The following is an 11,461-nucleotide window of genomic DNA, read 5'->3' on the forward strand; positions in this document are numbered from 1 at the left end:
ACTATATTGGTGATTACATAGTTACAAGCAGAATCATGATGTAACAAAATATTGAGCAAATATGATTGTAAAAATAAAACAGTAAATAAATATCAAGATTTTTGTTATATAGCTGTATGGCTGAAAATGTATACTGTACCATCTAAGCATTTTTAAACTGTATAGGAAAATATTCCATTATTTACCATTATTACTTTTTTTTTTTTACCATAAATCTAGTAAGAATGAAAGCATTTTTTTTCTGCAAGAACAGTTCTTAGATTCTCCTAGTACATAAAATGAACCAGAAACATAACCAGTCTCCTAAAATTTCAAATTTTCTAAAATGTAAACTGATAATACTTTAAAAGATCCAGGCAATTATGTATTGTTCAATAAATCATACACAATGGGGTTACATGAAAAATGCTAATGCGAAACTAACCTTCTTACTGAAAACAAAAAATAAGAGCAAAAAATATTACTTTATTTTTTTTTTTTTTAAATCCAAGTTAAATAACGTAAAATACGTATTTAAAAAATCCCCCTAGAGGCAGAAACTAAAACAGATACATAGACTAAATGATAGACAATGTTTTGTATACAGGGAATACCTGTGGGAATATTTATCTTCACTTTTGTACGTATATATTGTACTATCACTGTATTTAACCGTGCTTCTAGTTAAGGGCATACTGTTTTCTATGTGGCATAATTCTAAATTCTATAAACACAAAGTGCAGGCTGCACCAAAGAGGAAAACTTCTGACAAAAATATGTGAAAAAATACCTGTTTCATTCTGACATCTCCAGCAAGTGTTGGTATCTGTAGGGTTTAAATGGGGGAAAAAATGTAACGCAATTTATTAGCAAATATGATACAGTACTGCATTAATCTCGGTCTAGTACAGTATAATGCCAATTGAAAAACATTGTACAGATCTCTCCACGTACTTGCAGCTTTTCACAACTTATCCGTGGCATAGTAACAACTGCTACACAATGTCACAAATAAATGTAACATTTCAAAATATAACGTTTATCTAAATTACTGTACTATACTAGATCATCATTTCAAGATCCCTATCTAAATTAATGTTATAACTTTACGCAATAAAAAATACGAATATTTCTGAAACCTAAATCATTTCAACCTGTAATAATAATATTAATAATAATAATAATAATAATAATAATAATAATAATAATAATAATAATAACAACTACACTCCGGTGAAGTTTGAATAAATGCACATAAGGCCTTCCTATAAAAATAAAACACAGACAACCAACAGCAAAACGCTACACATTAAACATTGAGCTCTGGTTCCTTAACAGTCGTATAACCTAACTGCTGTAAATGCCGGTATAGTTATACTTAATGTTTAAAAATGTTCACAGCTAGCCTACCGTATTTACAAAGGGCCTAAGCAAAAATAAGCCCCTCCGTAAACAAGTATCTTATTAATAGAATATTGCCTGTGAAATACATACGTCCCAAAGCTTCTATCTTTCTCGATTTGTATGGTTTTATAAATGCCACCGAGACGAGAAATTAAAACAAGCTTGCTTAAACATTAGAGGCCTACATACAGTGAGCGATAAGGAAATGCAGACTGCATTGCTACGGTACAAGCAGCAGTCGCAACACTCTAAATCATGTTTAGTTTTTTTTAAAATAATGATGTTACCCAACATGATTCGTGTTTGTTTTGGGCTGCGCTTACCCTGCATGGTGCTGACTGTTGTGGTGTGCTGAGACTGGGTTTGGTGATGGTGTGATGTAGATCCTGGGTTATTGCTGTCGTAGCTGAAGGAGGAGGCTGTGGAGTTGTTGCTGGGGCTGGGAGTCGCCATTGTTGTAGGTTTGATTCCAGCAGCAGCACTGAGGCTGCAATGCAGCAACTTCACCCTTTACAGGCAGGACACCTAGCTTCACAACTCAATATAGCAGGACGCTTCCGTCTAAAAAAAGCTGAACAAACACAGACAGTAAGGACACCTAGCTACCGAAGTCAATATAACACTAGAACATTGAAAGCAGTCCTTACAGTCATTCAACACACACAGGACACCTAGCTTCTGAACTCAGTATAGCATTGACATTCTTGTCTAACTGACCAAACTTGATGGCCTAAATTCCGCCCACGTAGTCTGACAGCACAAACCTTACTCGTAAAAAACAGCACATAAAGACTTGTGAGGGGCTAGCTTCTACCAAAAGATGTGGTCTTTATTTCTTTTCACGTTATCTTTGTTTTTTTTTAATATAACATTAATATCAAGCATAACAACACTACATATAATTGCATACAGCAGTACATAGAAAACGCCATCGATACTCTTACAGAACAGCTCTGATTATTCTCATCTGCAATTTGATTACCTTCAAAACATATAATACAGTAATAATGGTATAGTATAGTGTAATATTTAGACACTGGACCTTTTAATGCAATGCAATGTTATTGTGTATGTTTATTTTGCCTCCGCCCATATTGAAGTATGCATTTCTAAATGCATACAAAATATGAACAGACGTGGTCTTTGCGTTTAACAAATATAGTTTTGGGTGCAAAGATGTAACATATTAGTGTTGTTTTAATGGCATGTTTAAAACAAAAAAACTCTAGACCTAGTGTAGTTAATGAGCATGCAGTTAACTATATTTGAGTTTATAATGCGTGTGAACAATATTTAATTTCCTGTTGATATTCTGTGCTTCATCATAGCACCATCTATTGGTTAATTTTTTTTTTTTTTTTTTTTTTTTTTTGGTTTCTGGGTAGTAAGTGTTATTTCCTAATTGCTTATGCCTCAAAAGTATAGAAAATGGCTATTATTCCCCACAAACTTTGCTTTTGTGACCAGGACAGTGATATTTTGAAATTTACCTATTTCCAATGAGAACGGGCGAATTTGTGTCTTTTCGTTCACATAAAGTCAGAAAAAAACAACATATGAATCCAAATTAACATGTATTTATACTAAAGTAATACAAAAATGACTACAAAAGATTTAGAAGTGAGTAGTTTTTCGAGATTTACGATTATTCTGTAAATCACTTTCATGAATCAGCCCCCAAATGTAGTCTCCCATCATGTTCTCGTTATACTGTCCTTCATTGACAGCTCATCCAGGAGCCTCAAAGCCGTGCTGCTCCATAATGGTAACAAGTACCCGTCTCTTCCCCTGGCTCACTCGGTGCACCTCAAAGAGGATTACAACAGCATCAAGACCTTGCTGGACGCCTTGAAGTATGATGAGTACGGCTGGGACCCCTGGAAGGTGCTGATGCCACCACTGCACATCAAATTGGGCCTTATGAAACAATTTGTCAGAGCTCTAGATAAGGAGTCGGCAGCCTTCAAGTACCTTCAAGACTTCTTCCCTAAGCTGTCTGAGGCAAAGGTCAAAGCCGGTGTCTTCGTCGGACCACAGATAAAGAAGATCCTGGAGTGCAATGAATTCCCCAAGAAGCTCACTAGTAAGGAGAAAGCGGCTTGGAACAGCTTTGTCGCAGTGGTTCGGGGCTTCCTGGGCAATCACAAGGCCGAAAACTATGTGGAGCTGGTTGAGACTCTGGTGAAGAACTACAGCACAATGGGCTGTAGGATGTCCCTCAAAGTCCATATCCTTGATGCTCATCTTGATAAATTCAAGGAGAACATGGGAGCGTACTCGGAGGAGCAAGGCGAGCGCTTCCACCAGGATATACTGGACTTTGAACGCCGCTACCAAGGACAGTATAACGAGAACATGATGGGACACTACATTTGGGGGCTGATTCGTGAAAGTGATTTACAGTATAATCGTAAATCTCGAAAAACTACTCACTTCTAAATCTTTTGTAGTCATTTTTGTATTACTTTAGTATAAATACATGTTAATTTGGATTCATATGTTGTTTTTTTCTGACTATGTGAACGAAAAGACACAAATTCACCCGTTTTCTCATTGGAAATAGGTAAATTTCAAAATATCACTGTCCTGGTCACAAAATCAAAGTTTGTGGGGAATAATAGCCATTTTCTATACTTTTGGGGCATAAGCAATTAGGAAATAACACTTACTACCCAGGAACAAAAATTGTGTTACATAGTGTAATCACATATACGGTATTTCAATTCAGTGTAACAGCGGTAACCATGTGATGTAGACCATTGTGATTCGAATAGCAATAATGTTGCATGCATGACGTGATTTTTTTTTTTTAAATTGCCTGTCACATTCCATATTGACACAGTACTGTATGGTAGTACGGTGCTCTTATGTTTTTATTACCTCATCTTAAATCGATACTGAATAACGCGGGAGTAAAACCATTGGCTTTGTATAGGTTTAGAAGATCCTACATTGGAAAATGCTAGAAAAGATTTTTTTTTTTTTTCTGTAAGTTTTTTTTTATTTTATTTTTTTTATGTTAAAACGCCGACTACCGTAATTATAGCAAAAGCAGAACTACACTTCCCAAATGCCAAAGGTAATAATTACCCATGTGACACGGCGGGGAGAGTTTCCTCTGAAAGAAGTACCTCGAAACACCGAAATGAGCAAGAGGGATACATTAAGAGAACATATAAAACCTGACAGACATTCGTCATATTCTCGATGTTTTCATATTCTGTGGAGAAGCTGCAATCTGTGCATGTCTGTCTTTTTTGCATTAGCGGCATATGTGCAGGTAAATTATTACACGGGCTTTGAGTCTATCTGCTATGTGATCGAGTTCATGTTACATTAATTGCTATGTACAAAGTTTAAAATACTACATACTGTTATATTCAAGTGGTATAATTATATAAGCCCTGTCTAAACACCATAGCAGAAAATAGTAAATCAGTTCTATTACTGGTTATGTAACTTAACAAGTGGAAAACTGGGCCGGGAGGCAAAAAAAAAAGGGGGAAACTTACCTACTTTGAACTGTACAGTTTTCTGATTACCTGGCAACAGTATCAGACCTTTGTACGCGTCTGTTTAATATTGCGTAGTCAGTGACCTGGTTATTTCATTTCTTCGTGTACAGTATATAATATTGTCATGAAAGATAACAAAAATGTGTGCAATAGACTACCAATTCAATGCAATAGGAGTATATTCTTTCTTTCTACAGTGTTTGGTCAGTTAGTATACGGTATAAATATTAACCTACCATGTGTTTTTCTTTTTAGATTAATGACCCAGATGCTGCCATTTGGATGGTAAGTAATTACTTGGCTCATTGAAAATAAAATAAACTTCATTCTCCACTCCACTTTCAGTTAGAAGTGCATAGGATCCCTTAATTCAGAAATGTATACTCATTTTTAATTTCAAAGTATAGTCTAAAATAACTGAACTGTGTTTACAATCTATTTCATAACATTTACGTTTCTATTCTTAAACATTTGGTTTTACAATGTACACACTGTGCAACACGCTGGATGAAACATTCAGATTGAGGGACTCCCAGTGCTTATTTCAAACCACAGTCCTGCACTGCAAATAGTACTAATTTTGAAATTAAGAAATTACATTCTCATTGATTGTATTGTGTGATGCTCAGAAGTTTTGGGATTTCTATTTGTTGTTTTGCTTTGATTCACAGGCAGCATATGCCATCCCAGCTGGTTTATGTTTTTGGGTCAGCCTCAAACCTATGATTACAGGTAGGAAATGGTTTTGAAAATGAAAAAGCAATTGACACCTCAAAAGTTTCTTATACCTTAGTCATGCTGAATCTGTTCTGTATCTCTGGGTACTAGTGAACTGTGTTTGTGCTAATTTATTAACTTTGTTTTTGATCTATTTTATTTATTTATTTATTTATTTTTTATTACCTGAACCTCCCATTTTGAATGTCACCTCACAGCTGCAACCCACTTACCAATTGAGAGGACTGAAGACCAAAGGGCAGCCTCCATTCTGGCTTCTTTTCACCCTGCAAACATAAGCAATGGCTGTTACCCGGCTACTGAAACCTGAAGGCAAGGGACCCAGTCTGGGAAGTCTGTACCTGTATTCATCAGGAACCTGGCCAGTTTGGGTCTCTGAACTGTGATGAGGTGAATTCACCAGCCTAGATTGGCAATTTGGTGTGAAAAGGATTAAAACCACACTCACATGACTCACCCTCCACTAAGTGTTGCTGCTTTTACTAGTCACAGGGGACTATATATTAACATCCTTTTTTTAATAAAGCAGCCCCAAGGACAAGAAGGGTGCATGTCTTGGTCCAGAAATGAAGAACTAATGGATACGTGCACATGTCATCGTGAGAAAAGCAAAACCTCCTACTGCTTGTTCAAAGCAAAATTCAAGTGATCAGTTATAATAGACACACAATGAAAACCAACCCTTTAAAATGAGTCATGGCATGTTAGTAATAACTGTGGTAAATACAATGGGATTGTGTATGTTGGAGGCTACTGGGGAAACAACAGCATGACTGGATTCTAAATGCAAAGAAAAAGAAGCAAATGTATAATCTGTGCTGGACAGATATAAAGGGGAAATTATTTCTGTAAAGATTTACAGTTTACAGTTTTTGATATATTGTCTTTCAGAGACTTTAATCTGGAGAAAACTGTGTGATCTGCACATGTTTCTTTGTGCCACAGTTGCTGTTATCTTGGGATGGTCTCTCTACAATAGTACAACAAAGAACATTATCCATGAAGAAGAGGGGAGGTATGTTTATATCCGCAGTTAAGACTGCCTGTGTTACTTCTATTCTATTAATGGGACAGATACAGCTTTCAGTTACGCAGGCATGAAGATCCCAGCATACTGCTCCTAAAACGTTTTGTTGTCCAATGCATTGGTCACAGTTTATTAACATTGTTTTACTGTTTTTCAGGGAGTGTTTTGGTTTGGTATTAATAGCAGTATGGCTCCTTCTTTGTCGACATTCAGAAAAGTGAGTTGTTTTTTTTGGGACAATTGCTTTAGCACTGAATATCCTGTAATAAAAGGTATAGGTTTCTTTTAAAATGCTTTTTTTTTTTTAAATTGATAAACCATATGAAAAAAAGGCATATTGGGTTCTCACATTCAGTAATACTTTTTTTTTATTCATGATTTCTCCTTTCAGGAGTAGAGTTGGTGGCTTAAGACTTTTGACTGCAGTTGCTGTCACCATATTTCCATTTGTGGCTTGGCTATACTATTACATTAACAAAGAATTGAGGTCCAGCTGGCCCTTACATTGCAAAACTGCACTATAGACCATGGAGAATATCAACTGGACCAGACTGAAGCATGGATGTAACTAATTATACAAATTTAAATACATTATATAAATAAAGCACAATTATTTAGAGATATATGGTCTATTTTGTTCTTCCAAAGAATTACCAATTTTTCTATTTCAGTTATCTCATCTTGGTGGCTTTTTATTTAAAGCATCCATATGGCCTCATTGCAGCTGTCAGAATCATGCCTAACCTCTAGGTACATCTGGCACACCTATCTCCCTGCAACACTCTGCTCCAATTGGATTTAGGACATATGAAGCCCATTCTATTAACGGTTGTAATAGAAGTGCTTGGAGGTTTGACATGATTCTAAGAGCTATACTGTAGATGGAAGTCACAGGCTCACATTTCTTGAGTATAAAAAGTCAGTAAAATGTGATGACTGAAACAGAAAATGATACAAAGTGAATCTAAAAAAGAATAATGCATTACCTGAAAACTAATATTTCACACCTATACCAAGTTTTTATTTAGTTAGAATTACAAATATTTTAGATAAAATAGAAACTTCCACATCAACTGAAAGAAAAAATGGGCAAGTGCAAAATAAATAATACATGATAAAAGTCTGATACATTTTTTGACAAGATCTATTTATTTATGTTAATACACAAGTAAAAATTCCTGAGCACAGATATGTATCAAGTGCAATACACTATACTTACAATAACTCATGAGCTAATAAAGTTAATGCAGCTAATATTATGCTTCTTTATGACATGGCAGTAATAAATATTTATTGGTACAAGAAAGTGTGTGCCACCACATCTCACCTTTTGATCTGCAACATACAGTACTAAAATAGCATTTAAGTGCTATTCACAATTAATGTGCTACTACAATCAATAATGGACAATAGTCATCAATAGGTCAACCTGGTTAAGCATATTTAAATACATATTTCAAACCAAGATAACAAGTGATTAATACATTAGTTTTGATGTTACTAATTGAGACAGGATGTGTGTCAGCACCATTTAGGGTAGGCATTCCATATGCATAACTAAAAGGGAGATTACCATTGCTGAGGGACCAAAGCTCAAAACTCAACAGCAAGCGTGGCTCAGCTAAGGGCTTCTGGAACTATGATTGGTATAGACAATTTTCAGATCCTCCATATAATCTTTATTCACAGTATAGGAATAACTCAACAGTGGTGTACAGTTTAACATATATCAGAATATTTAAGTGTTTTTCAAAGCATTGCACGTTGCCAAGAATATACCAAAGTGCAGTCTTTTAACTAAAATAAATGAATAAATAAAAAACATTGTCAATTGACACACACAATAAAAAAATGAAACTAAAATAATATTGACTAAAAACAAATTTGACATAATGTAGCCTTGCATTGTGTTCCACAGGTGCACCAAACATACAGAACGTTAAAATGGTGGGTACAGAAGTATTCTGTCTTTAACTCTACCGTTTCCCTTTAAAATCATTCTGTCCTCATATACGTACATTGTACCAAATGCATTGCTGTCTGGTGGCGTTTCAATCACCCCTTCCAATGTAAGGTGATGTATTCCACACTCATCCACGCAGTAACCACCGTCATGATCATGGCCTGCCATGAAACACACCACACACTGGTGGGAGTGCAAGACAGAAAGCGCCTCTTCATAGTTCCATGCAAGACAGATGGGGCTTGTAGAGGCTGGGTATATGGGAAGATGACCTGGGGAAGATTACAAATTATAAAGCTTAACAGATGCCCATTTCGTTGAAACCTGTATTTCTCAGTCATCTTCAAAGCAGACGACACAAAGTAAACATCTATAAAGCTAGGAATAATAACACTGGTGGCCTTGGAATTTTGCAGCGCTACACCCACACATACACAGCCTTCCAGTTGAAGACAGGAGGCAACACCATGAGAGCAATGCTGCATTTCCATCTGGCATTGGGGCCGGCTTGAAAGCAATTTGAAATCAGTCCCCTTCTTTCCAAAAGCAGCAGATCAGGTTTTTGAAAATCTACATTCTGCTTTGAGGAATTGGTGATGTATGTATATTTGTGTCTTCTTTACCATACCATATTGAGATTTAAGGTAGCGACTAAAATGTATTATGTTTATGCTATTAAAAAAAGAAACCAATTAATTTGACAGCTTGTAGACTAACCTTATGTTTCGGTGTACAGTATTTACCAGACAGCTGACCTACTCTACTGAGACCCGTATCTGTAGAATTACACTTACACATAACTGTGACCTTTTCTTGGTTATTATCTGCAAAGGTGAGAACTTTGTTTAACCAGTCAAGCTGCTCTCCGCTGAATCCTCCATTGAACTCGACAAACTGCTGTTTCATTCCTGTAGGTTCTGTGAAAACAGGAAATATTGTGAACTGCCTTCAAGAATTAGCTTTCTGAATGATTCAAAAGGCAGAACAAACATCATAGGTTAATGGATAAAACTTAAATCAGATACCTGGGGGAAAATTAAGATTGGTATTCTTGTTATGTTCTTGTAGATATTTAAGAGACTGGTAGTATTTCCTGCTTGGTTCTCCTCTTCCTATTATGCTTAAGTCATAGGCGTCAAGCAACACAAACCGGAAATTAGGAGCAGGGCTAAAATGGTACGAATAGCTTGGCTCTGGGTTTTTTTCCTCAACATGTTTAGCAGATTGAAACTCGGAAGTGCTTTCCAAGTGTTTACTATTAAGAACAGAGTCCATTAGGTAATCCCTGCTGAAGTTGTAAAATTCATGGTTGCCCCAGGCATGATGGGCTTTAGCTTTGCATTTATTAAACCCATTTACTACTGTTTCAAGAGCCTTTTCCGAGGCTTTGCGTGGTTTATTAAACCCATCAATAATATCACCAAGCTGTAGAATAAAACTGGGTTGGACTGGCTCCGCATTCCACTTCTCTGTAGCACTGTTCAATAAACTGATACTGTTTCTGTAATATCTCTTCCTTGTCTGTAGAAAGTTGAAGCCGTCTTCAATATCAGCATACTGTATATCTGCTATAACTCCAAAAGTGAACAGTGGTTGTGCGTTTTCTTCCATTTCTGTTCCGATTTTGTCAGCTGATCTCCCCTCCTGCGGCACACCTTCTATAAACACTTAACAAACAAGACACATTTATTATATTTTGAAAGGTAATCAGGAAAGAAAATCATAGTACAGTAGTCTTGACTATCCAAACCCCGATTATCTGAACACCTACATTATCCGAACACCGCCTCAGTAACCTATCTTCTGCCTTGTTGTCACATGCGCTACTCAGCCCTCAGTTACTGGTACAGAACAGTTCTGTACTGTAAAGAGTTCAATTATGTAGGCAATAACACAGAACAGAGTGTGCTGTAGTTATGAAATTACAGCACACCCTGGGTGCATTGTGAGGCATGAGGCAACCTTCTATACATCTTCTAAGGGGGGGTTCTTGTTTGGGAAAGTATATATCTATAGGTATACTGTATAGAATTAAGTCAGTTTTGTGTCTGTTTATGAGTTATTGCTGATATAACAAACAATTTACTGAAATAATTTGTATGCTATGTTTACACGTGTCATATTGCCATATAAGAAGAAGAAGAAGAAGAAGAAGAAGAAGAAGAAGAAGAAGAAGAAGAAGAAGAAGAAGAAGAAGAAGAAGAGCAGTTGCTACAATATACATCTACCCATAACCCTGTTTCTAAATATAAGGTCAATATAATAACACTACTCTCTGATATTAAATTACTGGTAGCAGTCTCTTTGGAATTTCTTAGCATTTGTACTGGTAAAAACACCAATGATAATAATAATAATAATAATAATAATAATAATAATAATAATAAGCCTACATTGTTCATCGTTTTTTAAAATTTATTTATACAATAATTTTCACATACATTACATAAAGCTAATTTATCAAAACACCAGCGTTTTTAATTGACTGAACTGAATAATAATATTTTTTTTAGCAAAACGGTTACCAAGATGTAACTTACCCGAAGAAATTACCGTCGGCAACAGAATTATTAAGAAGTGTCCATTTTAATTTAAACATTAAAAATACTGTAAACAAGTCTGTAGTAGTACTACTAGAGTATTATACTACTGTGTACTTCGCCCGGTTATACATTGCGTATGAAGTTACCTACAGGTAAGACAGGATGTCATTTCCTGTCGCGCAGTCATCCTTCTCATTATTAATATGAAGTATGAAAAATCCATAACATCCTTCACTTTACGCGGTGGGGAGAGAGAGAGTTTAGGTATATATATATATATATATATATATAT

The 11,461-nt window shown here is 35.7% G+C and overlaps 3 protein-coding genes across 6 annotated transcripts in view; 1 reads left to right on the forward strand and 2 right to left on the reverse strand.

Annotated features, from left to right (window-relative positions):
- Positions 1–2,077, reverse strand: part of LOC117423548 (dual specificity mitogen-activated protein kinase kinase 4) — a 43,709-nt gene extending 41,632 nt beyond the window's left edge. For 3 of the 4 annotated variants that reach the window (XM_034039521.3, XM_034039519.3, XM_034039517.3), the window contains exons 1-2: positions 1,707–2,075; positions 770–805 (exon numbers count right to left, since the gene is read on the reverse strand). In XM_034039521.3, coding sequence (XP_033895412.3) covers positions 770–805; positions 1,707–1,836 — 166 coding nt within the window. In that variant the 5' untranslated portion in view covers positions 1,837–2,075. Of the gene's footprint in view, positions 1–769; positions 806–1,706 lie in introns of all 4 variants that reach the window. The other variant, XM_034039518.3, reaches the window with a different exon arrangement.
- Positions 2,078–4,449: 2,372 nt separating this feature from the next.
- Positions 4,450–7,286, forward strand: LOC117422881 (transmembrane protein 220-like). The gene is made up of 6 exons (XM_034038092.2): positions 4,450–4,663; positions 5,154–5,183; positions 5,570–5,630; positions 6,528–6,651; positions 6,821–6,880; positions 7,055–7,286. Exons 1-6 carry the CDS (start codon positions 4,454–4,456, stop codon positions 7,185–7,187), a joined length of 618 nt encoding a protein of 205 aa, XP_033893983.2. The 5' UTR covers positions 4,450–4,453; the 3' UTR covers positions 7,188–7,286.
- Positions 7,287–7,791: 505 nt separating this feature from the next.
- adprm (ADP-ribose/CDP-alcohol diphosphatase, manganese-dependent) lies at positions 7,792–11,405 on the reverse strand. Its single transcript, XM_034038775.3, has 4 exons — positions 11,167–11,405; positions 9,652–10,293; positions 9,421–9,543; positions 7,792–8,898 (listed from the first exon to the last, which is right to left on the reverse strand). Exons 2-4 carry the CDS (start codon positions 10,235–10,237, stop codon positions 8,603–8,605), a joined length of 1,005 nt encoding a protein of 334 aa, XP_033894666.3. The 5' UTR covers positions 10,238–10,293; positions 11,167–11,405; the 3' UTR covers positions 7,792–8,602.
- Positions 11,406–11,461: the final 56 nt, after the last annotated feature.

The sequence above is a fragment of the Acipenser ruthenus genome, chromosome 17, assembly GCF_902713425.1.
Source record: "Acipenser ruthenus chromosome 17, fAciRut3.2 maternal haplotype, whole genome shotgun sequence".
NCBI lineage: Eukaryota > Metazoa > Chordata > Actinopteri > Acipenseriformes > Acipenseridae > Acipenser > Acipenser ruthenus.

Bases quoted from the DNA above. Each gene is read 5' to 3' on its own strand.
- LOC117422881 (XM_034038092.2), top strand. From the start codon at position 4,454: ATGCCAAAGGTAATAATTACCCATGTGACACGGCGGGGAGAGTTTCCT. The intron at 5,631-6,527 runs GTAGGAAATGGT...ATTGTCTTTCAG, and splicing joins CCTCAAACCTATGATTACAG to AGACTTTAATCTGGAGAAAA. The intron at 6,652-6,820 runs GTATGTTTATAT...ACTGTTTTTCAG, and splicing joins ATCCATGAAGAAGAGGGGAG to GGAGTGTTTTGGTTTGGTAT.
- adprm (XM_034038775.3), bottom strand. From the start codon at position 10,237: ATGGAAGAAAACGCACAACCACTGTTCACTTTTGGAGTTATAGCAGAT. The intron at 9,544-9,651 runs GTATCTGATTTA...CTGTTTTCACAG, and splicing joins CAATCTTAATTTTCCCCCAG to AACCTACAGGAATGAAACAG. The intron at 8,899-9,420 runs GTAAGTGTAATT...AATCTTCCCCAG, and splicing joins AGAAAAGGTCACAGTTATGT to GTCATCTTCCCATATACCCA.